Here is a 26,003-nt window from a genome sequence, read left to right as displayed (position 1 = left end):
CAGTGAGCGGGAGCCGGTCTGTATGTGGGATCCGAACCCTCGGACGGGAGCACCGCCGCGCCTCCCAAGCGGCCCACTATCCAGTGCGCCACCGGGCCGGCCATTTCTCCTGGTTTTTAATGTCCCCAGATCATAATTTCAATTCACAGAGGCCTGGCTGTGGAGCTGAGACCAGGTTCGGGCACGATTTTCGAGGACATTTTATAACATCACATCGAAGGCCCAGGGGCTGGCTGTCTCCACCTTCTCACGTAGGAGTGAAGCCTGAGCTGCTGTCCTTGCCTGGGCTGGCTCCACCTCCTCCCTCTGACAGGCTCTGTTACCCTCGTCGGACCAGCCCAGCTTCCTCCTGCACCCTCTGCCTTCCCCAGCACCCCCTCTTCTAGGTTGACCAGCACACAGCCTGCACACGGCTCTGCCCCTGGTCAGCCACACACTGGCGGGCGGGTCCCCGATGTTTCTGTTTTGCTCCCTGAGTTTCCCCACTCTCTGGGCCACCATCACAGAGCAGCAGCTCTCACTTCCTGCGCCTGGGTCTGCAGGCGTCAGCACATGCTTGGGCTTTTTTGTTCCCCGTGTGTCTCCCTGGCTTCTCATTCAAGCCTTGGCCCACCCCAGCATGACCCTGGACACTCGATAGTAGTTATAACGACTCAAGGTCATTGCCTCTGTTTTCTTAAGTAAGTTTTATTGAAAGATAATTCACATGTTCAAAATGTACAATCCAGAGGTTTTTTAGTATTATTCAGAGTTGTGCAGCTGTCGCTATAGTCAGTTTTAAGACGTTTTCATCACATCAAAAGGAAACCCTGCGCCCTCAGCTATCATCCCGAGACCCACTCTCTCCCCTGTCACTGGCAGTCACTAGTCTACTCTGTCTCTGTGGATTTGCCTGTTCTGGACATTTAGTGGAAACGGAATGACACGACATGTGGTCTTCTGTGTCTGGCTTCTTTCACTGGGCATGTTTTCATGGTTCGTCTTTGGGGCGGCAGGTGTCATTGCTTCATTTCCGTGCATAGCTGAACGATAACCGCATTTTGTATGTCCATTCGTCGCTAGATGGATGTTTGGGTTCCACTTCTTAACTGTTATGATGATGTGGCTATGCACATTCATATGTAAACTTTTGGGTGGATGTCCGTTTTCATTTCCCTTGGGTACATTCCTACGAGTGGAATTGCCGGGCTGTCTGGTAACTGCATCTGACCTTTTGAAGAATGGCCACACTCTTCTGCAGCAGCTGTACCATTTTACACTCTTGCTGGCAACTATGAGGGTTTTAATTTCCTCACATTCTTGCCGACATTGTTACCATCTGACTTTGGGGTTCTAACTGTCCTAGGGAGCGTGACACGGTGCCTTGCTGTGGTTTGATATGCATTTGCCCAAGGACTGATGCTGAGCATCTCTTCATGCGCTCATTGGCTGTCTCTATATCTTCTTTGGACAAATGTCTAGCCAGATCTTTTGCCCATTTTTATTTTTATTTTATTTTATTTTATTTTTTTCCTTTTTGTCTTTTTTACTGACCGGTAACGGGATCGCAACCCTTGGTGTTGCGCCCGCACCGCGCTCAGCCAGTGAGCGGGAACCGGTCTCCACATGGGATCCAAACCCTCGGCAGGAGCGCCGCCGCGCTCCCAAGCGGCGCACTCTCCGGTGCGCCACCGGGCCGGCCCTTGCCCATTTTTAAATTGGGTAGTTGGTGTCTTCATTACTGAGTTGTAGGGTTCCTGTGTAGTCTGGATGGGGTTCCTGATCAGATATATGACTAGCAAGTATTTTCTCCGATTCTGTGGGTTGTCTTCTCACTTTCTTAATAGTGTCCTTTGAAGCATAGATGTTTTTAATTTTGATAATGTCCCATTTCTCTATTTTGTTGTGCTTTTGGTGTCATATCTAAGAACCCCTTGCCACCTCTGAGATCATGCAGATTTCTTTATAAGCGTTTTATGGTTTTAGCTCTAATGTTTAGGTAGGTAACTGATCCATTTTGAGTGTCTCCTCTTCTCTGAGAAACGGAAACACCGTGGCCCCTCATGTCCTCAGCCCTGGAGCAGAGCCTGGCACCAGGGCTTTTGTCCCTCATCCAGGGTGGGTGACCCCTGCCCCCATTGTTCTGAGTTGGGCTTCCACCCAAGACCTTGCTGTGACTCTGCTGCTGTCCTGGGGGTATCAGGGGTCTGGGCTCATGGGACAGACACTGAGGCTGCTGTGGCACTCTGGGCAGGCGTGTTGGCTCCTGGGCTGGATTGGACTCTGCGTCACTCCACAGCAAGCAGCTGGGTTGTCAAGAAGCTCACTGCCCTCCTCCTAAATCTGCCTCATTTCCCACTTGGAGAGTCTTGAAACAACCTGGGCATTTCTGACCTCTGTCTTCTCTGCCGCCAGATGCAGACCTGACTGTCACTGAAGCCAGCAGCTCGGACAGCCGAGGGGAGAGGGCCGAGCTCTACACACATGTCGACGAGGGTATCCTGGGAGGAGAAGCCAGCTACCTGGGCCCACCCCTCACCCCGGAGAAGGAGGACGCGCTCCAGCAGGTGACTGCAGTGGCCAACCTGCGGGCGGCGCTCATGAGTAAGAACAGCCTGCTGTCTCTCAAGGCCGACGTGCTCGGGGATGACGGCTCCCTGCTGTTTGAGTACCTGCCCAAAGGTGCCCACTCGCTGTCTCGTAAGTGCAGACCCCGTGTGCTGCTTTGCTTTGGTTTGATGTTGACGGTTCAGAGTTGCGAGTCTCAGACTGAGATGGGATGTGGCCCATCATTCAGGAGGATCGGCCATGGATAGTGGCTGCCTTCTGACCTCCCTTTTTCTGGGAGGTGGTGAGTCCACGTCACAGCCTGGACTGGCCTCTCAGGCCACCTGGGGCCGGCCAGCCATGTGCATTACAGTGTAAGGAGGGAGTTGTGTGGCTGACAGGGATGTGGGAAGGGAGACAGCCCATGCTTGTTGGAACGTTTCGTTCATTCCAGGCTTAGAAGTGCACACGAGTGATAAACAGACTGGAGACCAGGAGTTCTGTGTGAGTGAGTCATCGAGGGATGGCGCAGAAGGCAACAGAGGGTCCTTGTGTGGAAAGGATGGGCTCGGGCTCCCTCTGCTGGCCCCTCTGTGCCTGCTCTGTGCACGACTCATTTTTGTGGGAGAGGTGGGAAGGAAAGCCAAAATCAGACATGCGTCCATGTCGTGTGCACTAGGAGATGCTGGTCACATGTGAAGTTTTAAGGAGTTGGGTGTTGTGTCTAAACTTAAATGTCTCCAGCTTAATTCCAAATGATGGGCCAACTCAAGCTGTGGCTAAAGGTTCTGCCTCTGGGCAGCAGGCTTACCCTGGCCTCCTTCCCTGGTGACTCAGGAGGGATTTTGCTTTCACAGTTAAAGACCCACTGGGTGACAGCCCCAGTGCAAGCTGCTTTGCCTGGTCACAGTGCCTGTGTGGCTGACCACCCCATGCCCAGGGTACCAACCTCGGCTCTGGCACTTTGTGTTTATCTGGTCCTCGGCATGGCTGAGAGAGAGGCCCTGTTTCTCTCTGTCAGGGAGGTGTGGGTGCCCCCAAACTGGAGGTGCTGAGTTCTGGGGGTGTGAGAGGTGCCCCATGCCCGGTGGTTCAGGGTCCGAGCATGTGTCGCGAGTGCGGTGGACGTTGTTTCCTGAGTTCCATGGAATGAAGTAAAGGAAACTTGCCACCACTCATCATCATGTTGGAGCTTTGGGAAGTATGTCTTTGTTTTGATTTTTTACTCTGCTTTAAAAAATAATATTTGTACAACTTTGTTTTTGTGGGCACTAAAATATTCTTGTAATATCCATATAGTTTTTATATTGGGTGATAGTGATGCACATCATTTATGGCCAATAAAGACTGAAAGTGGAAAGTAATGGCTCTGCTGCCTTTATTTCCATGTTCCTGATTAGGAGCCACTGCCAGTTGATCGGACTTGGCCACAAAGTCAGACCCCTGGCTGTTTCACAGGCAGTGACAAGCCATTTGACGCTGGGCACACTTTTGAAGACATCTTTAGGCCTCATTTGGAAAATGGGGACCCCCCCATCCCCCTTGCCATAGGTGGTACTGCCTGAGCGAGGTGGTGGGGGTGGCGTCACCCCTAGGATGGGGCCTTGCTCGGCGGGCTTTTCAGTGTGAGTCCCTGTGTGCTGAGCATGTTTGAATCTGGAGTTGGAGTTAGGGTGGCTGCCCCGCTCTCCCTGCGTGCTCGTGGCACAGCGTGAGGCCCCCGGCCGGCTCTCCGCCCTGTGCAGACATAACCGAGAGCCGGGAAATAAAATCCCACCTCGTTCTAGTCTTGGTGCACCTGTGACTAATTCCCGGCAAAGTCAGCTAGTGGATTTGGTATTTTGGTATTTCTGTTACGTTTTAACCTCCTTATTTTTAATATCTAAACGTTTCACTTTTCTCGTAAGAAATTTGCTCTTTCGTTTTCCATAGATTGGGTTTAGAAGTTGGCAGGATCCTTTGCCGGTTGGGCTGTGAGCTGGTTGACTGGACTGTGTGCGGAAGACCGAGACACCTGCACAGCAGGTGGACACCCACCTGGTGCGCAGAGGGGCGTAGAACGTGGTGGTGGAATGGATTATTTTAAAACATTATTTTCTGACATGCTAAGTGATGTCTGCCTGTTTCTGGGCATACACTAAAACTAAGAATGGAAATACTGGGAAAAAAACCTTTATTTTCCAAAATGTTGTGGTCCTCCCACCTTACCTTGCAGTTCTGGAAATGTGCCCCAAGCCCTGGGCACATGGAGGGGCTGTCCTACGCTGTCTCCTCTTCTAGAATGATTGTGCTATGCACCTGGGAGACCCTGAACATGTTTGAAGAAAGGAAAGATGGCCTCACACCTGGGCAGAAGCTTCACTGCCCTTCGCTGGGGAGCGGAAGCGGCGGAGGGGTCGCATGCTTCAGCTCCGGCCAGCTCTGAAGAGGTGGCCACGAATGATTGTGCTATGCACCTGGGAGACCCTGAACATGTTTGAAGAAAGGAAAGATGGCCTCGCACCTGGGCAGAAGCTTCGCTGCCCTTCGCTGGGGAGCGGAAGTGGCGGAGGGGTCGCATGCTTCAGCTCCGGCCAGCTCTGAAGAGGTGGCCACGGAAGGAAGCTCATCCCCTGCACCGTGGTTTTAGGGCCTGGGGATGCAGGGTGCCCTGGCTGCTGTGTCTGGGCTCTGCTCTGTGTTGTGACCGGTGACTTCCACATGTGGTTGTTAGTGATGAGATTTTTCTGGCACCGAGCTTTTCGTTAACACGACCTCTGGGGTGCCTGTGGGGCACACACCCCAGTGGACGTGTGTGTCTTTGCACATGCCGTGCCGTGTCTAGATCCCAGCCCGACCTGACTCTCCATGGTCTTGAATGCACCGTGGTTGTGTAACATGCTCTGGTCATGGCAATTTTGCAGAAGAATGGGATAGTAATAGCAAATTTTTAAATCCAGAGAACCATTGACAGGCAGTGCACAAACAGCACAGAACAGCCGATGCTTAGAGGTCCTTTCTGGATGGTTCTGGAACATTCCAGTCAAACTGAAATTGTTTCCTTGTTTTCATAGGACTGATAGTATTGGCTTGGCCACTAAGTCGACAGGTGGTGGTTTCATCACGAGGTCATCAGTCTTCTAACTGGTTTTGCCACACGAGTCCTTCTCATACTTCTCCTCTTGACTCAGTCAGGGTTGACTCTTCTTTACTCTGTCACTTTCTCAGCAGGTGGCTGCCATCCTACCTGTTGACAGCCGTTGTTCACTGCATAGAAACCATGAAAAGAATCATTTTTGATTGAGAACAGGGCTCTGTGTTGTGAGTTGTCTTGTGGGTGTCCATTCATGTGCCCGGGACCTTGACACATGAAAATAGCGTAAGAACACAGTAGCTTTGATCTCATGTGGACAAAATGAAGACAAAGCCAGCTGACGGTGGGTCCAGGAGGGTGAGTCCCTCATATGACTGTGACGCCATCTCAACATCCGCGGTAACCAGAAATGTTACAAGCGTCACTCCCAAGTATGGCAGCATGTTGGCCGTCGTCACTGTTTTTGGAAAACAGCCGATGATTCCTCTAACAGTTATGGGCGGTGCTGCCCTGTCTCGATGGAAGAACATGCCAAGTTCACTCCATTCGTTAAGGGGAAGAAAAGATCAAGGGACCTGGGGGTGGCTTCTTAGTGTCCACGTTGGTTGGTGGAGTTGGTGATGGGGCCCGCAGAGCGGCTGGACCACGAGGGCTTCCTCTTTGCGACCCTTCAACCGCAGGCCCGGCCAGACATCCAGCAGGCATTTTGTGGAGAACGGTCACAGCTTGTTTTTGTTGGGTTGAGGTTTAAAGAGTATCTCCTGATGGTGTTTAAAAAAATGGATCAGGGCCCTTAACTTGATACTGGAATTTTAAACAATTTTCTACTAAAGAGCATTGTGTGGAGATATTCCTGCCCTTGTAGGTACACAGCCAGGCTGGCACATCTTGTCAGAAGGCCGTTTCTCAAGTCCAGGGTGTGCGTGCGCCAGGTTTCTTTGCTGAAACCCTCTGTTGAAATGATGTTGGTCCTGGGAGAGACCCCTCATCCCAGACGAGTCACATGCAGAGACCCCTGGTGTTTGGGGTTGGCCAGCTGGTGAAAGTACCCACAAGACTGCTTCCAACAAGGCCCTGGCACCGTCACTGGCCGGTTGTGCACCACAGCAGATGGACGGCACTTCTGGAACTCTCTAAACCCACAGCTGGGCTCATTCACGTGGGTGAGACTCCTTTCCTGTGTTCCCAGGGCCCGGGTCACTCTGGGGGAAGCCAATAGCAGGGTGGAAGCCCATCCACCCTCCTTCCCACCCACAGCCACAGGATGGTTTCTGGTGAATCACCAGACTGAGCCCATGGAGCCGGCGCTGCCTCCCCCAGCCCAGGTAAGACCTGAGGGTGGCTGGCCACGTCCCAGGGCGCCCGGACCAACACTCGAGGGTGGCGCTGCCTGTCCAGTGAGCAGGTCCCAACTGGGCGCAGCGCTGCAGCACCCCGTGCGCTCGATGTGTCCTATGGGCTCAGTAGGAGCCTCGTCTTGAGGACTTAGGGCTCTGCTTCCAGGCAGCCTCTCCTGCACACTTGGCTCAGCCAGGTGCAGAGAAAGCCCATTTTTTGTTAGTGCAGCTGTTAGCTTCTGCAGTGATAACTGTTTCCCTCCCTCAGCAATGTGTTGTATGAAATTAAGTGGGTTTTTACATTTAAATTAAAATACTTCTCTGAAATTTTTTTAGGAATAATTTCCTAACATGAAGACATTTGACTCGTATAGCAGTAGGTCAGAAACACTCAATTCCTAACCCTGAGCTGCGTCCGGGGTCATGGCATTTTTCTGACCGCCACTCCCACCCAGAGCAGATAGAAAACGGGCTCTCCTTCCTGCTCCTGAGGTCGCAGGGGTCGCTTACATAAGGAAAGGTCTGTTAGGATTGTTTGCCTTCTGAAGAAAATAATTTCTTTAAGAGCTTAACCACACATTTTGGATTTTGAAATTAATCCAGTGCTGTTCCTTTGTGAGTCCTTTCTAACAGGATAGTTTTGGTGGAGGGTGTTGGTGTTCTGTTAATGCAGATTTTTCTTTTGAGTGTCCGTTCATTGAGAATTAACAGTAGCCTTCCTTTCCAGATGGCCAGTGACGGGTAGTCTTTGTAGTGACTGGACAGGGACCGCAGGTGAGTAAGAGGTGACAGAGCGTCTCAGCTCCAGATGTCTTGTCTGAGTTCATCAGTCCTCATGGTCTGTAACTTGTCTGTCTCTGGTTCTAGATCGACACTTCTCGTGACCTGGAGACTGGACTGAGCGGTCCTCTCTGGAGTTGGCTCAAGTCGGCACCTGGGTGGGTTTCTGCAGGGGCCTTGGTGCGTTCAGGACACCCGAGGAGCCATCTTCCAGCACCCTGGGTGGCTGGCATCCCTCCCACAGGCCTGCCTAGATGGATGGACTCTCCCAGAGCTCCTCAGGTGCTGACGGCTTCACCCTGAAGTGGGCAAACAAGCCCCATGAAGAAAATGTCCTGTGGAAGCAGAGAGCCTCCAGCATGCGATGACTCCGAGGCAGGACAGGCCTGAGGCGTGCCCATGTCTGTGGGCTGGAATAGACGTTCTTATCTGCTTCCTTGCTGCAGCCAGTGTGCTGGTGGGGGTCCAGGTGGCCACCTGCGTACAGCCACCCGGGTACAGAAGCTGGCATGTGTGTGCAGCAGGCAGGGAGACTAGGTGACTGCAAAGCCATGTCGGGGAGGGACAGCCTGTGGGGAGCTGGGACGGGGTGTCAGCATGTGCCTCAACAGTGGCCACTTCTCGAATCCTCCACTGGCTGCCAGGTGAAAGCCTCTCAATGCCCAGCTGGTGGACAGGTGGGGCAAGCGTACCTCCAGTGTCAAGGTGACCAGGATCATGCAGGATTGTCTCATGTGGGGGCAGAGGAGGAGCACAGGGGCAGGACACGCCACCAGCCATGGGAACTGGAGCCGAATCGCTCTGACCCACTTACTTTCTAAACAGTGTAAGGACGAAGCCCGGCCAAGACGTCCTTGGTGGTGTGCGTCCTGCTCATGAACATGCCTCTGGGTGCTGATGCTGAACTGGTAAAACCTGCTTCTTTTCAGAAAGGACGCTGGGTGTTTGTTGTTGTCCACCTTGTCGGATGTACTGGGTGCAATGTCAGGTTGTTTATCAGAGCAGGTGGTTGTGCACTTGGAGGGCCCCAGGAACCCAGGGCAGGGTCTTCCCCATGCCAAGTGGCAGGTGGGCTCAGGAAGGAAACAGGCCTCCCCATCCCAGCTTCTGGAATAAACAGATGTGCCTTCCAGCAGCATGGGCAGGTGTCTGGGGGAGGCAATGTCAGGTTGTTTATCAGAGCAGGTGGTTGTGCACTTGGAGGGCCCCAGGAACCCAGGTCAGGGTCTTCCCCATGCCAAGTGGCAGGTGGGCTCAGGAAGGAAACAGGCCTCCCCATCCCAGGTTCTGGAATAAACAGATGTGCCTTCCAGCAGCATGGGCAGGTGTCTGGGGGAGGTTGCATCCAAGCAGGAAGACCCTTCCCTGTCTTTCTGACAGCAGCCCCCACCTCCTTTCCAGGCTGTCCCCACCTTCAGCGTGACCAGTCCAGTCTACCTGCACCTGCCCAGCTGTGCAAGTCTCTGTGATCGTGACATGCGTTTCTGAAGATGGAGGGAGTCAGGTTTTTAGAGCGGCTCAGGATGTTATCACAAAGGTGACCATGCCCTGGTGGTGTTGCATGGTCTAAGAGACCAGACCATGTAGGTCACCCCTTCTGAGATGGCAGGTGCCTCGTTATTTTATGTAAATGCCTTCTTGAGTTTGGATGTCATTTCTAGAGAAAAGGAAGGCTGTTGGGTGTCAGATGTTATGTGTTAAACTTGGCACACAATGACAGAAGAAACACTGGGACAGCATGGCTGGGAGATTCTCCCACATGGAGGCTCAGAGTCCACGGGCTGGGGTGCTGTGCGCCATCAAGAGGGAATAACGTCAGAGGCCGGTGGCTAATTGGCCTCTTGTTTCCCAGGTGTAGGGCGTGGTTGGTTGTGGGTGACCAGCAAGGGGACCTGTGCTGTGTAGTTCCCTCGGTGCTGCTCTGCTGAAAGGGTTTGGTTGACTTGTGAAAACAATGTAAAAATTTTAGACAGCTTCCATATAACTAAAAGAAACAGGTTTGCGATGGATGGTAGAGTGATAAAGGACGTAAGAAATGTTTGTAGGGTAGATAGTGGCCTGATTTCATTCTTACATCTAATGCTTCCCCAACAACTGTGCAGCCATCCAACATACTAGATTTTCAGCAAGTTCATTTAGATATTTCATCTCTTATATTTTATTGAATTTTTCATTGAAATATTGTGGCTCAGGAATTGATTTGAAAGAGTTTTCTTGTTTTTAATTTATCAATATTTAACATTAACTTTTCTTGAAAATGGAATTTCAATAATAAAAGGTTGGGTTTTTTCTATAGGTCTATTTACTGCCACAAAACTTGCTCCATGTTTACAAATTCCTTTCGGGCTCTTGGCATACTTACCATTTTCACAAAATGTGAATGGCTGGCCTCGCAGACTTAGCATAGTAGCCGTGTGTGTGGGTTTATAGATGTTAAGACTTCCACTCACTTGGGGAATATTGACTTACTAATTTAGACTGTACTTAAAATATATAATGCAATCTTGGTCATTGTCAGTATGGCAATTTGTCAGGTGCTAATAAAATAGGCATTAATTTGTTTTAAAGAAAACTTTTCAAGAAAACTTTTTGAACTTCCAGTTTCAGCCATGACTAGCTTGTATTGTACTTATTCTCCAGGCAAAAACGATCTGAAAAACCAAGAAAAAACAAAACAGAAAACCACAACACACACACACGCGCACGCACGCACACACGCGCACACACGCACACACACACACCCCTCCTGGAAGGCAGCCAGTGCGGCAACACTTGAAGGGCTGCAGCCCCTGAGAGGCTGGAGGGGCACATAGCGAGCCATTCTTCTCCCCGGGTGTATCTCTGGCAGGTTTCCCAAACATCAGGGCAGGAAAGAGAGCCTAAGCAGAAAGCAGCCGTGTTTTTATGCTGTGGAGACAGAGGTTGCTCTTAGGGGCAGCCAAAGTAGTTGGGACTTGAGGGGCCAAGTCCATAAAAGCAAGAAATGAGGGAGAGGGAGCCCCCAGACCCATACACAAGCCCCCTCAGCCTCTAAGCCACACGCACAAGCAGAGCAACACACCGAGAACCCCAGCAGGACACAGCCCGGGAGGCCGTGTTGTGTGGTGGTTTCCCACAGGAGTATGGGGCTGGGACACAAGCTGGAAGCCAAGACCAGGCAAGGTGGAAGGATTAGGGATACACCTGGGCTCTCAGGTGAGACCCCAGAGGGGCCATGCCTGAAGTAAGATTCACTTCTTAGGAGTCGAACCGAAACTGAATCAGAACATCCCTAAAAGCTAAAAGGAAGCTTCCCAGGATCAAGGTAATTCTCCAGAATCTGTCGGCTTGCCAAAGACAAAAACACAACCTTAACTCTCTTTGGGAAAGGATGACGTCATCCAGCACGCCCTGCTTTTTTATTCACTGTGTCTAGTGTCTAATAGAAAGTTACAGTGTGTGGGCCGGCCCAGTGGCGCACTGGAGAGTGCGCTGCTTGGGAGCGCAGCAGCACTCCCGCCGAGGGTTCGGATCCCTTGTGGAAACCGGTTCCCGCTCACTGGCTGAGCGCGGTGCGGGTGCAACACTGAGGGTTGCGATCCCGTTGCTGGTCCCCGGTACGGGCACGACACCGAGGATTGCGATCCCATTACCGGTCAGTAAAAAATAACAAAAAGGAAAAAAAAAAAAAAAAGAAAGTTACAGTGCGTGCCAAATAACAGGACCAGATGAGTGAAACCAGCCAGGAAGAACAGAGGGATGTTGCAGCTATCAGACAGGGACTTGAAGGTACATGGGTACTTCAAAAAGTTCATGCAAAATTCATATTGTCTTTTAATTCTATTTTTCCATGAACTTTTCAAAGTACCCTCATATCTACGACTAACATATTCAGAAAAATGGCAGAAATGGTGGATAAGATAGATTAAAAGATAGAGAATTTCAAGAGAATTGGAATCTATAAAAAGTCAAGTGAACATTTTGGAACTGAAAATACAGTATCTGAAACTGAGAATTAATTAGATAGTTTAATAGCAGTCTGGACATAACAGAAGGTGGAGTTAGTCAACTGGAAAACAGGTCAATGGAAAATATCCATGCTGAAACTCAAAGAATAAAACAAAGAATAGGGAAAAAAGCAAAGAGACACGTGGATCACAATGAGGATATTTAATGTGGGCTTGCTGGTAAGCTCACTCAGTAGAGCACAGTGTTGAGAACGCCAAGGGAAAGGGTTCAGATCCCCATGCCAGCCAGCCACCAAAAGAAAAGAAAAGAAAATGTTTGCTGTCTGTGTAATTGGGCTTCCAGAAGGGGAGGGGAGAGAAGGTGGAACAGAAGCAACATCTGAAGAGACAGTCACTGAGAATTTTCCAAAGCTGATGAAAGGTAACAGATTCAGGAAGCTCAGGAAACCCTGAGCAGAATGAACATCAAAACAAAACAAAATACATCCACAACAACAACAGCAAACAACCTCTGGGCACATTCTAGTCAAACTGTTGAAAACCAAGGATAAAAAGAAAAAATCTTAAGAGCAGCCAGAGACAAAAGACTTTCCTTCCGGAGGAGCAACGAGAAGACCAACAGCTGACTTCTCGACAGAATCGACAGGGGCTGGAAGACAGTGGGTGGTGTCTCTGGGTCGCTGGAGGGGAACACGGCCAGCCCGGGGTTCCACATCCAGCAAAGATGTTCTCCACAACCCAAGGCTGTGTGCAGCTCTTTGCCATGCAGACAAACAGACAAAACCAAGGAAGTGTATCACCAGGTGACAAGAAGTGCTGGAGCAGGTCCTTCAGGCTGAAGAGGATGTACCCCAGGTGGAAGCACAGAACTGCAGAAAGGGGTAAAAAGCACCAGAGAGGGCGAGGGTGTGAGTAACTTGAAAGAATGTTGACTGCTTCAAGTGACATGATAATTTTTTGTGAGATTTTTAGATGTAAGCAGAAGTAGACACAGCACTGACAGCATGGAGGTCAGGTGAGGTTGCTGCTGCACAGGTCTTCATTCTTTGTGTAGTCACAATTAAAAGTGACTGAACTAGTAAAATAATGTGTAATTCAAAGGCTTACTGAAGAGAGAAAAGGGAATAGTACTTGATTAATTTGAGAAAAGGCAAGAAAGAAGGGATAAGGAACAAAAGACACAAAGGACAAACAACACAAATAGCAAGATGGTAGACTAAACCCAGCTATATCAATAATTACATCATAGGCTGCCGCTGCCGCTGGGGGTCCTGAGATGGGGGCCGCAGGCCACTCCACAACCAGGCATGCAACAGAGCACAGCAAACCCACAGTGGGTAGGAAAGTTCTTGAGGAGGTAGACCAATGCAGCAAAATACTGACCACCAAGCTCCACTCCCTGGAAGAGAAACCTCAAAGCAGTCAATCTGAGACACAATAGAGAACATGTGCCAAATCCCCTCAGAGAAGAAAAGGTGTGGTGTATCAGTCCTGAGAAAAGAGCAAGTCTGAGAAAAATGTCTGTCTGGTTATCCTTCTGTTACTTTCTCTTTCTCAACAATCAACAGCAGTGTCTCCCCATGCATCTGGAACAATGTCATATACAAATATGATGACTCAATTGATTACCCTACAGAAATATGTTGTGAATTCTTTGTATTCAATAAACTTTATTCCTCATAAAAAAATAAAGAATTAATAAGCTATCCAAAAAAATTTTTTAAACTTATCCTTCTGTTACTTTCTCTTTCTCAACAATCAACAGCAGTGTCTCCCCATGCATCTGGAACAATGTCATATACAAATATGATGACTCAATTGATTACCCTACAGAAATATGTTGTGAATTCTTTGTATTCAATAAACTTTATTCCTCATAAAAAAATAAAGAATTAATAAGCTATCCAAAAAATTTTTTTAAACTTACATTATAATAAATGAACTAAATGCTCCTATAAAAAAAATTATCAGCCTGATTTAAAATAAGACTATTTGCCTTTTATAAATGACATACTTTAGGGCCGGCCTGTGGCACACTCTACATTATAATAAATGAACTAAATGCTCCTATAAAAAAAATTATCAGCCTGATTTAAAATAAAACTATTTGCCTTTTATAAATGACATACTTTAGGGCTGGCCTGTGGCACACTTGGGAGAGAGTGGTGCTGATAACACCAAGGCCACAGGTTCGGATCCTGTATAGGCCGGTTGGCTCACTGGCTGAGCGTGGTGCTGACAACACCAAGCCAAGGGTTGAGATCCCCTTACCGGTCATCTTTTAAAAAAAATTAAAAAATAATAAATAAATAAATGACATACTTTGTAGATAAGGATACAGAAAGGTTTAAAACGAAAAGAAAAAGGTAAAGTAAGCACTAAGCTAAAGAAAGTCAGTACAGCAATATTAATATCAAAGTAAGCTTTAAGAAGTATTACTCGGGGGGATTGCGTAACGATCCAAGGGTCAATTCATAGTGCCGCGGTCCTGATGCGCATGCTTCCAGTAGCTCAACTTTAAAACATGTGACATGAAAGTTGGCAGAACTGAAGGGAGAGATCGATAAGTTCACAGTTATAATTGGGGATTTTAAAAACTCTTCTCTCAGTAATTGAGAGAACAGCAAACAACATCTCGATGAGGACAGAGAAGATTTGAACACAGTTTTCAGGTGTGAGATTAACCTGGAGTTCCTAGAATAAATGCATCTGGTCATAAGCTGTTACTCTTTTTCTGTGTCTTTGCATTCTACTTGCTAATATTTTGCTTACAAGTCTTACATCTGTGTTCACAGAGGTACTGGCCTGTAACCACACAATTAGCCCAGTTTGAACATTATGCCAAACAAGGGCAGGCTATTCCAAATGCACAAGACACATTTACCAAAATAGACCAACCAGGGCCATAAAACAGGCCCAGCAAATATCAAAAGACTGAAATTGTGCAGAGTATGTTCTTTGACCTTGGCGAACTGAAATTAGAAATCTAGACTGTCCCCCAAATGATTGTAAGTCAAGCAACATACGTAATCCATGAATCAAAGAATGAGTGATAGTGGAAAATTATAAGATATTTTGAACTGAATGATAATGAAAATAGACCATATCAAAATGTGTAGGCCACATCTAAAGCAGCGTTTATGGGAAGTGTATTTCTCTAATTGCACTTATTAAGAAATAAGAAAGGTTCCAAATTTCTATGTCAAGAAGTGAGAAAAACAGTAGCAAATTAACCTAAAGAAAGTAGAAGGAAGAGGATGCAGGTGCACAAAGAAGATATAGGAAAAACAAATGACACCAAAAGCCAGTGTGTGAAGAGATTACTAAAACTGGTAAGCTCCTTCAAAAGAGGCCAATAAGGGCCGGCCTGGTGGTGCACTGGAGAGTGTGCCGCTTGGGAGTGCAGCGGCGCTCCCGCTGAGGGTTTGGATCCCATGTGGAGACCGGTTCCCACTCACTGGCTGAGCGCGGTGCAGGCGCAACACTGAGGGTTGCGATCCCGTTGCTGGTCCCCAGTACGGGCGTGACACCGAGGGTTGCGATCCCGTTACCGGTCAGTAAAAAAGACAAAAAGGAAAAAAAAAAAAAAGAGGCCAATAAGAAGTGCTAATCACCAGTAATAGTTATAAATGAGATCATTACTACAGATTATTGGGAAGATAATAAGAGAATATTACAGACAACTTTATGTCAATACATTCGACCATTTGGAGGAAATGGGCAAATTCCTCGAAAAGCACAATTTACCAAAACTGAAGCAAAAAGGAAGAGAAGAGCTCAAGAGTTCTATGATCTACTGAGGAAACTGAATTAATAATTTAAAAACCTCCCCACAGAGAAAGCACCAGGGTCCAGTGGCTTCACTGGTGAGTTCTTTAAGCATTAACAGAAGAAGTAACGCCAACAGTACACATACCCTCCCAGAGACTAGAAAAAGGGGCATTCTCCAAGCTTCTGGATGAGGCTGGCATAGCCTTGATCCCAAAACCTGACAAGGCACGGCAAAAATGAAAACTACAGGCGTTAGGGGTGGGCCCGTGGCTCACTCGGGAGAGTGCGGTGCTGATAACACCAAGGCCACGGGTTCGGATCCTATATAGGGATGGCCGGTTGGCTCACTGGGTGAGCGTGGTGCTGACAACACCAAGTCAAGGGTTAAGATCCCCTTACCGGTCATCTTAAAAAAAAAAAAAAAAAAGAAAAGAAAACTACAGGCGTTGTAACTGGGAGCATAGGAGGCATGACTGTTGAAGAAAATTTCAGCACACTGAATCCAACGGTAAAGAGGAAGAGCTGTACCTCATGGTCAGGCTGGCATATTCCAGGAACTCAAGGCTAAACATTTGGAAATCAATCTGTGCAATTCACCACATTAGCAGAGGAAAGGAGAAAAACCCCTATGATCACCTGATGGATACAGAAAACACTTTGATAAAATTCAGTAGCATTTATGATAAAAATTCTCAGCAAATTTGGAGTAGAAATGTCCTTAATCTGATAAAAAGGTATCTGCAAAAATAGTAGTTAACATCATGGTTAATAGTGAAATAATGACTACTTTGCCTCTGAGTTTGGGAACAAAACAAAGCTGCCTCCACCATCACCATTTAATTCAGCGTGGATGGGGGAATCCTTGCTGGGGCTGTGTGTGCATAGGTTGAATGCCTGAGAGCTGGTGCCTTCTTAGGTCTTCTGGCAGATGCCACCTTTGCCCCACCCTAGTCCCACCCCTTATCCTAAGCAGTGCACTAAAGTAATAAAAAGAAACGATTGGAGAAAAGATTGGTCAGGATTGAGTAGAACTGCCATTATTTGCAGAAGACATAGTTATGATTCTAGAACATCCAAAAGAATCTTCTAATGGTTTCTGGATATGGAGCTAATATACAAAAGTCAGTTGTATTTGTACACATTAGCAATAAACAAATAAAGTCCCATTTATAGGACATCAAATGCCTAGGAATAAATCAAAAAATGTGTAAGACCTTCACACAGAGAACTGCAAAAGGAGATGTAAGTAAATGGAGAGGGATATACTATGTTCATGGAATAGAAGATTCTATACTGATAGGTGCTGGCCGGTGAGCCCAGATGGTTAGAGCGTAATGTTATAACACCATTGCTGAGGATTTGGATCCCCATACTGGCCAGCTGCCTAAATAAATAAATAAAATATCACTAAGATGTCAAAGGATGGCTACGTGACTGAAGACTCTGGAAGTGGCATGGGCATGCTGTCCTGCAGGAACCTGCCAGTCTGTACGCCACGTGCCACCAACATGCAGTCCCGTTTGACTCACTGGTGGTTTCTGGCTGTCTTCAGCACTGCCATGAAAAGGTCCGGAGTGTTCACTTAAACAGAGGCTATTTACGACAGGTCCTATTCTCCCACAGTCAGAAGTGTGCAGTGTGGGGACAGAGGAAGGGTTGAGGACATGTGGCTCAACCACGTGGAGCCGACTTCAGGGCATACATAGTGCAGGGAGAAGGTGGGGTGTTGTGCCTGTCCGTGATTGTGTGAGTTGTGAACAGTAGTGTAGACACGTTTCTGTAGAATAGTAGCCAAGCATTGCTGAGCTTCGTACTTTAGATAATCCGACCCCAGCCTCTGTAACTTTCTTCTCCGCTGTTCACTCGGGAAACCCGCTTCGTTCCTCCTGAGAACACTTGATTCTGGGCATAAAGGTTCAGTTTTTTAGGACAGTTTGGCAGAGTATCTTTTTCAATTTAATTTGCTTTTTAATGTATTTCAATTACTCTTTCACCATGTGGACTTCTAAAGCTTCGTTAGTGTTTTTGAGAATGAAACTGTGATGTTGAAAAATTTTTCGAGATATATAGACCATAAATCACAAATGAATTATAGAAGATGGTAGTTGTTTCCAATAAGAAATTATTATTATTATTATTATTATTATTGTCCTTTTTGTGACCGGCCGCACTGCGCTCAGCCAGTGAGCGCATCGCACCGGCCATCCCTATATAGGGTCCAAACCCGCGGCAGGAGCGCTGCTGTGCTCCCAGCGCCGTACTCTCCTGAGTGCGCCACGGGCTCGGCCCAGAAATTATTTTGATAATAATGGCCAATGAAAATTTCCCTCAGGGGCCAGCCCGGTGGCGCACTGCTATAGTGCACCGCTTGGGAAGCGCGGTGGCGCTCCCGCCGAGGGTTCGGATCCCACATACAGACCGGTTCCCGCTCACTGGCTGAGCGAGGCGCGGGAGCAGCACCGAGGGTTGCGATCCCGTTGCCGGTCCCGGTCCGGTATGGGGGCGACACTGAGGGTTGCGATCCGTTGCCGGACACGGAAAAAGACAAAAAAAAAAAAAAGAAAGAAAATTTCCCTCAGCAATTGCAGTACTGTTGATTAAATGTGATGGGTTGAATGGTGACCCCCAAAACATATGTCTATGTCCCAAGCCTCAGAACCTATGAATGTGATCCTATTTCCTTTGCAGATGTGATTAAATTAAGAATCTCGAAATGAGATCATCCTGGATTATCCAGATGAGCCCTAAATCCAATGACCAGTGTCTTATAAGAGACAGAAGAGAAGACACAGACACACAGGAGAAGCCACGTGAAGATGGAGGCAGAGACTGGAGTGATGCAGCCACAAGCTGAGGGACCCTGGAGCCACCAGGATCTAGAAGAGGCCGGAGGAATCCTTCCCTGGAGCCTCTGGAGGGCACGTGGCCCTGCCACATCTGGATCCGAGACCTCTGACCTCCAGAATTATGAGGAGAACTTATGTTGTTTCGAGGCACCCAGTTTGTGATCTTTGCTATGGCAGTGACAGGAAGATAATACATGAAGAAAATACCAGAATGTATCCTCACAGGGTGACTTCAGACAGCGCAGGTTGTAAGAGGACCACCTGCAGCTGAGTCTCTATGGTGCGGTTATTAATGAGTCATGCTCACATCTGTTCTAAATTGTTTTTCTAGGGGAAAAATTACAGCATTTCCGTACAGAGATAAGTATTTATTTAACATGGGGCCTGAATTATTAAATAGAGAAGGCTAAACATATGATAATTCGAATTTTTATTTTTCGCGTTTATAGAAGCAGAATACAAATCGAATACGTCTCAAAAAGGTTTCTTGAAAGAAAATAATCTAAAACTCATTTCCTCATTCTCCTTTTCCGCCTTATAGTGTGTGGAGCATTTGCTCTGTTGGGGTGGTGATGGGAGGTGGCTGTCGTGGTGGGTGGCGAGGCAGGGAGGAGGAGCCACAGGTGTGTTGCATAATTCACAGAGACTGGGTCAAGGGCACAGGGTCTGGTCGTCAGGTGAAAGGCAAGGGGGAGCTGAGGTCCTCCTTCTCGGGAGCCGCCAGCTGTGCTGTGTCCCCCGTTGGTCAGAGGCTGCCTGTCATACGTCCGTGTTCCTGCTCGAGACAGGGGTTTTCCTGTCTTGGCTACACAGACGAGCTACAGTTTAACAAAGTGGATATTCCCAGCAAACACCGAACTTCCTCAGTTGGACCTGCCTTTTGGGAGGGCCTTGCCGTGGGGGTGTGCCCATCTGTGGGTGCCGCACAGCCTCAGCAGACCCGCCCTGCACCAGGCCCTGGCCCAGAGGCAGGGGTGGCATATGGGGACAACTAGTCAAGAGAGCAGTGTCATGTCCCACGTCTCAGAATCTGTCTTCAGGAGGTAACAGATGGGTACAAAGATCCCCCTGAAGGAACCTCATGAAGCATTGTTCCCAAGGGTAAAAAAGGAAACAACCGAGGTGTACACCAGTAGGACCTCTACTCACTAATTACGAGAGCAGTGTCATGTCCCACGTCTCAGAATCTGTCTTCAGGAGGTAACAGATGGGTACAAAGGAACCTCATGAAGCATTGTTCCCAAGGGTAAAAAAGGAAACAACCGAGGTGTACACCAGTAGGACCTCTACTCACTAATTACTGCATATTCAACATTTGAAAGCTGTAGAGTTAAAAATCAGCATTAAAAGGTGGTCACAGTATGTTAAGTGGAAGATGTTCTATCCAACAGTGCATACATTACAATTCCAGTTCTGTAAATGTATATATATGTTTATGCATAGAAGAGAGACCCAAAAAACAGATGTTAGGTTGTTAACCGGGGTTGTCTCTGTGACGGGTTCAGCCTCTCCATCTGCCACCCTCCAGGCCCCCATCCCCAGCTCCCTGCCATAGGCCAGCACGCACACACGCTAAAAGCTCCCAATGTAAGGAAATCGTTTACTTCTTATGAAGGGGCCTGGGAGGGAGAAGCCTTGGGGAGCTGTATCCTTGGCTCTCAGTAAGGACTTGGAGTCCCTTTCACGTGCCAGATACAGTAAGGTGCATGGGCAGCCGGGCTCTGGGCAGTGGTCCCGGTTGTGTGCTGTCACAACACCCACACAGCCCGGCTTGGCACACACGCCATCCTGGGGTGTGAAGCAACCCTCTGTCTCTGAGGGCCGCTCCAGGACTGGCAGGACGATTGTCCCGTTCCTAGTGCTCGTGTTCTGAGTGTCTGGTGTTTGCCGGCCTGATGCTTGCCCGGTACTGTCTGCCTATTGTGGGGTGCTGGCAGATTCTGGAGTAAAAGAACTCTCAGCACATGAGTGTGGACAGGGCTCTTAGTAGATCTGGCAGAGGGTCTCACTGACATCACCAGGACCTGTGGTAACAAGGGTCAGTGCCCTTGGTGTTGCTGCCTAGTGCTGTCTGGTTGGTGCCATTTCCAAGTCTGATGCTCCTGTGGTGGGGGCCAGAGCAGCAGAATGGCACTAGGGACCACTGGGGGGCCTTCAAGTGTTTGAGGCCGGCTCCAGGGCACACTTCAGAGAGACGGTGGGGAGGTGTCTCTACTATTGGCCCATTGGTTATTTTTCCAACAAGACTTGCCAGTTCCATCCAGTGAGAAGGGCCCAGGACCTCGAGTCCTCGCTCCTCCTGTGCCTCTGTGCGCTCCTGGCCTGGCTGCTGGGTGGTGTTTGTTTTCTTGTCTGCATCCCAGGGAGGTGCTGTCTGATCCAGCACTGTGCCCGGGCTGTGCCTCACCTGGCACTCTGGGAGGGGTCTGCGGGAAGAAGGGAAGATTTGAACAGAGAACATGTGTGCAGGACGGCTGTCCCACCCCTGCTGCCCTCCTCTGGCCGGGACTCTGGTCCGTCCTCCGTGGAGAGATGACCCTGGGCCTGGGCCATCCCCTCGGCTTTGCCCGTGCTCCCCGAGGCTGCTCCGCGTGACAGCGGGTGGCCAGTCTGTGCAGAGGGTGGAGGGGCCGGCCACCCTGACGCCCTGCGGTCTCTGTCTTTCAGTGAACGAGTTCACGGTGATCAGGAAGAAGTTCAAGTGCCCGTACTGCAGCTTCTCAGCCATGCACCAGTGCATCCTGAAGCGGCACATGCGCTCGCACACCGGGGAGCGGCCCTACCCCTGCGAGATCTGCGGGAAGAAGTTCACACGGCGCGAGCACATGAAGCGGCACACGCTGGTGAGTGCTCTGGCGGGGGTGGGCGGCCTGGGGCCAGCTCTGCGTTCTGGGCGGCAGGCCCTTGATGGGAGGTGAGGAATGCCAGGGCATCCCAGAAACGGGGTCTGCTCTGCAGCGGGCAAGGCAGTGAGAGGCGTCAGCACAGGGGCCTCCGCCCTGCTCTGCCACTTTGCCCACCTTCTGGCCTCCTTGCTCTAGCCAGGCCTCTACTTGGACCCCCCAAGCCCTCCGCCACCCCCAGGTCCCTCGCCCCACCCTGTATTCAGGTGGTGACCCTGGTCTCTGTGTCTGACGATGTGTCTGTGCCCACCATGCCAGCCTGGAGCTCAGCACCTGGCAGGTAGTCGTGGGGTGACGGATGTTGGATGGATGAATGTGCTTGGTGAAGAAATGACAGAGAAAAGGTCTCCTGGAAACAGGGAGGCAGATTTGCTAGAGAAAGCAAGGAGAGCATGTCCCAGATGGGTGAGATAAACAGCAAGGCCAGACGGAGCACAGACCGCTTGGAGGGTGAAAAGGACCACCCAGACCCAGGAGCCCCTGAAAGCTGGGGGAGCCACAGGACAGCATGCTGAGGGGTGGGGTGCAGGGCCGTGGCGGGCTTGGGCTTTTAGCTGCTTGAGGGCAGGTGGTGGAGGCGGCCCTGGTTGTGGGGTGTGGGCTGGGGAGGGTCGCTGGGGCAGTGCTGTGAGTTCAGGAATCTCAGGAGTGTCAGTAGCTGTCTTCGGGGTGGGAGCTGGGTGCACCGGCTTGTCTACGTGACCTCCCCTCCCCCGATAACACACTGACCTTTATGGGCAAACCCACCAGGAGGTGAGAGAGGTCTGGAGGGACCATGTTGTGGGGGGTGGGCTGGCTCTTGATGGGTGGCCCTCCGTGCAGTGAACAGAGCCTGCCAGCCGGGCCACCCACCCTCCACTTCCGGGGTCCAGTTCAGGTTTGACTTTTTGTGGGGTCCTCCAGTTCATCCTTTACACTCGTAGGTTTGGTTTGTTTCTGATTTTCCAGCCCAGTGTCCAGTACTGCTTCGGGGTAAAGACACCTCAGGGAGCTCCCTGGAGGGTGACTGAGCCCTGGATTTGGCTGGGACCTTGGGCCTGGATGAGGGGATGCCTGTGTCTCAGGGCGGACATGGGAGCCAGGCGGAGCACGGTGCTCTGGGCTGGCTCTGGCCTTCCTGGGTGTCCCCTGCAAGGTGGAAGACATGAGGAGGAGGAGACCTTGGAGGGGCCCTGGGGCCCCAGTGGGGGCAGACCCACGTCCACTCAAAGCTGCTCAGGTCTCGGGGAGCCGGTTTAGACCCTCATTTTCTCTGGTTGTACATTTGGTTTTGCTTAATCCAGTTAGTAAGCCATCAAGACTTACCTCACAAAATGACTCATAAAAACTCAGAGGGGGGGCCAGCCTGGTGGCGCGGGTTGTACATTTGGTTTTGCTTAATCCAGTTAGTAAGCCATCAAGACTTACCTCACAAAATGGCTCATAAAAACTCAGAGGGGGGGCCGGCCTGGTGGCGCGCTGCTACAGTGCGCCGTTGGGAGTGTGGCGGCGCTCCCGCCGAGGGTTCGGATCCCACATACAGACCGGCTGCTCACTGGTTGAGCGGGGTGCGGACGCAACACCGAGGGTTGCGATCCGTTGCTGGTCACGAAAAAAGTAAAAAAGGAAAAAAAAAAAAAAAAAAAACTCGGAGGGATACATACCTGTATGCCTACGTTTTCCTGTTCAAAGAGAATATCTTGTTTCTTACACTAATAGGTGCTGAAACATTTAAGCAACATGAATTGTTATGTCTTTAGCAAAACTGCACTGTTTCAGTGAATGTATGTTTTAGGAAATGAGCCTCCTGCTGGCTCACCTTGGGTAGGGCTGGGATCTTTATCCTGGGCTTCACGGGAGCTCATAATTCCCTGAAAGATTTACTTAAAACGTATGGGGGCTTGCCTTTTTTGGAGAAGGGGATCCGGAAGTAGACCTCCCCCTTAATTTCTCTGGGGTCCCTGACCGTGCCTTGGAAGGCAGCTCCGCGGCCGACTGACCTGGCCAGACCTCCAGTTTCACCACCCAGCATTTGTGGGCACTGACGGTTCTTCTTCCTGGCCCCTCCATGCGTCCGCTTGGGACAGAGCAGCTGGGCACAGGCTCCACTGTGGTGGCCGGGACTGCGGGTCTGTGCGTGCTGGCATTGTGCTCCAGAACCACACCAGGGCTCGGGGACAGGTTGCCATGGCACCCAGTATCCTTTCCTCACTTCCTTCCAGAGCATTTGTCTTTTCGGACCAGTGCTTGACCTGCTCCCGGCCGAGAGGCGCCTGTGGCTCCCTGAGACACCCCTTGCCACCTCCCCCAGTGTCCTGGCACAGCCCTTCACTCACATGGGAGCCCCAGGCCAAGGGGGGTCTCGGTGGGCACACTGGCTCCACTCCAGCTCTCCCTGTGCCCGTTTGTGCCAGATCAGCCCTGTTGGGGACACAATTTCCACTGTGTCTTGGTCTTGAATTTTTGTTCTTTTGTTGGAAGGAGGGTAGAGGAAAGCCTTGGGTGTAAAATATAGCAAAGCAAATAAACCAAAAAGCCCAAAGGAATGGTCCTGGATACCAAGTTGTCTGGCTCTATTCCTACAATTAGTGCATTTGGACTTTCAAGGAAGCCTGTGGCGGTGGTGCCCCAGCTCTGAGGGCCACCAGCTGTCTGCAAAAGCCTCACATCCCCCACGCGACAACCTATCCCAGGCCATGCTGCCAACCTCACAAATTGTCCTGAAGACGCTCCATCAGCAGACATTTGAGTAGTTAGGTCTTCATGGTTCATGGTTTTGTGGAAGTTAGTGGCAACCCTGCCTTTGAAGAGGGCAGGTTTTGAAAGGAGAGGATGGGCCATTCTTGGTCTTTGGGCCCATGGGTTTGGGAAGCCAAGGACAGCGAGGCAGCCACCATGACCACCTGCCAGGAGGTCTTTGCAGGGACAGAGGAAACCCTTCCTCTCATGATGTAGATGGGTAGTATGTTTATGATGATGACCCTCCAGGAGTGTGTCACCTTTGTGTCCTGCCCACCTGAAGCCCCTCTCCCGATGCAGCTCCTTCTCCATGATGGGCACAGCACTGGCCGAGGGCCACCGCTGTGTCCCTCCCTGGCTGCACACCTCCTCCTCTGACCCTAATTGCTAATCTCTCGCCTTGCCTATCTCAGTTGACCTCAAAACATCCTGAGAGTGGGGGGCTTGCCCCTTTCCATCTACAAGCACATGGGGGCAGGAGGCTGAGGGGCACCCACAACAGCCAGGCCGGAGTGTGGGCCACCCCTGCCCCCACCTAGCTCTGCGTCCTCCTGGACTCCTTCCCAGTGCCTCTCCATCTGTCATTCTCTGCCCGTGGCTCCCTTCCTGACCCCCACTGAGATGCCACTTGGACTGGGCTTCCCAGAAGGCAGATTGGGGCTCCCCATCGCCTACCCCGAGGACCCAGGCCAGAGCCGGCTCTGTCTTCTCACATCTCTGCCTCCGCCCGGCAGCTGTGCCAGCTCCCTCCGGCTCTGCACAGGGTGAACGTCTGGGGCCCAGGCATGGGAGGTGCTCAGTGAGCTCCTGTCCAGAGAGGTGATCCCTCAGCCCAGTCTGTCAGGGGGTTTGGACAAAGCCAAGACCTGGCCCAGCTAGGGGCTGGAGGGCTGGGGGAGAGGAGACTGCTACCCTTAGGACCCAGCATCCCCTGGGGACAGGGCTGTGTTGTGGTGCCTCTGCCATGCAGGCTCTGGGCAGGGTCCCCACAGCCAGGGCTCAGGGGTATGGGCAGATCTGTCCCCCCCAGGTCCCCGCCATGAGGCTGTCCCTCCTGGATGCCCCTGCAGGGCCTGGCAGTGACTAGACACATCTTCACCCTGAGGGGACCTCACCCCTCACTGACTGCCCTGTCCCCCAGGTGCACAGCAAGGACAAGAAGTACGTGTGCAAGGTGTGCAGCCGCGTGTTCATGTCCGCCGCCAGCGTGGGCATCAGGCATGGCTCTCGGCGCCATGGCGTGTGTGCTGAATGTGCCGGACGTGGCATGGGGCCACTGGACCGTGGTGGTGGCACCGGCGAGGGCTCTCCGGAGGCGCTGTTCCCTGGCGATGGGCCCTACCTGGAGGACCCCGACGACCCCCGAGGGGAGGGCGAGGAGGAGCTGGGAGAGGACGAGGACGAGGACATGGCCAAGTGGAAGGACGATGTGGGCCTGGCCCACGAGGACGTGCTGCTGGGGGATGATAAGGATGATGAGGACTCGCCACAGGGGCCCCGCAGCCCCGCAGGGGAACCCGACAAGGACTTTACCTGGATCTCTTAGGGCCCCGCCCGTCCAGGGCGGTGGTGGCCACATCGCCTTGTGCACCTGTGTGTGCATCTCAGTGGTTCTGCAGTCACCTGGGGACAGGGCCACGCTGACCCCTCTCACAGCCCCTCTTTCAGGTCCCGCCCATATTCTGCCTCCCCCTCCCCAGAAACCAGCCCTGTGGGCCAAGAGGCAGGCGCAACCCCAGCGGGGACCAAACGCAAAGTTGTGAGGTGGGCACAGGGTGGGTTTGAGCAAAGTAAGAGCATGTGCTCCCAAGTCCTCAGCAGGTGCCTGCAGACGTGTGGGCGGGGCCAAGCTGTGCCTGGGGCGCTTCCTCCAGGACATCAAAGGAGCTCCCTGCGGCTTCCCTGACTTGGGATGACAGCCCAGTGGCCAGGTCGAGGTCAACAAGTGTGGCCCCAAGGCCACAGGTCTGAGTATGTGTTGGGTGTTTTGTGTGCACCTGGTGCAGCCATGGGCACTGCTCAAGCCCACCCTCTTGCCTTCCCCGTCCCTCCACCCCTCAGCAGCCAGGTCACTGCCTGTGGCCACCGCAGTGGCCCTTTGC

At 50.9% G+C, this 26,003-nt stretch overlaps 1 protein-coding gene across 1 annotated transcript in view; it reads left to right on the top strand.

Annotated features, from left to right (window-relative positions):
* The window catches only part of ZBTB46 (zinc finger and BTB domain containing 46), a 49,035-nt gene extending 23,512 nt beyond the window's left edge, over positions 1-25,523 (top strand). The window contains exons 2-4 of the mRNA XM_008591051.1: positions 2,395-2,679; positions 20,948-21,123; positions 25,043-25,523. Of these exons, the coding sequence (XP_008589273.1) occupies positions 2,395-2,679; positions 20,948-21,123; positions 25,043-25,447 (866 nt within the window). The 3' untranslated portion in view covers positions 25,448-25,523. The remainder of the gene's footprint in view (positions 1-2,394; positions 2,680-20,947; positions 21,124-25,042) is intronic.
* The last annotated feature ends 480 nt before the right edge of the window (positions 25,524-26,003 follow it).

This window comes from Galeopterus variegatus, unplaced genomic scaffold (genome assembly GCF_000696425.1).
Source record: "Galeopterus variegatus unplaced genomic scaffold, G_variegatus-3.0.2 Scaffold6599, whole genome shotgun sequence".
NCBI lineage: Eukaryota > Metazoa > Chordata > Mammalia > Dermoptera > Cynocephalidae > Galeopterus > Galeopterus variegatus.
Note: the sequence above shows the minus strand (reverse complement) of the source record. Positions and strands in the feature narration are given on the sequence as shown.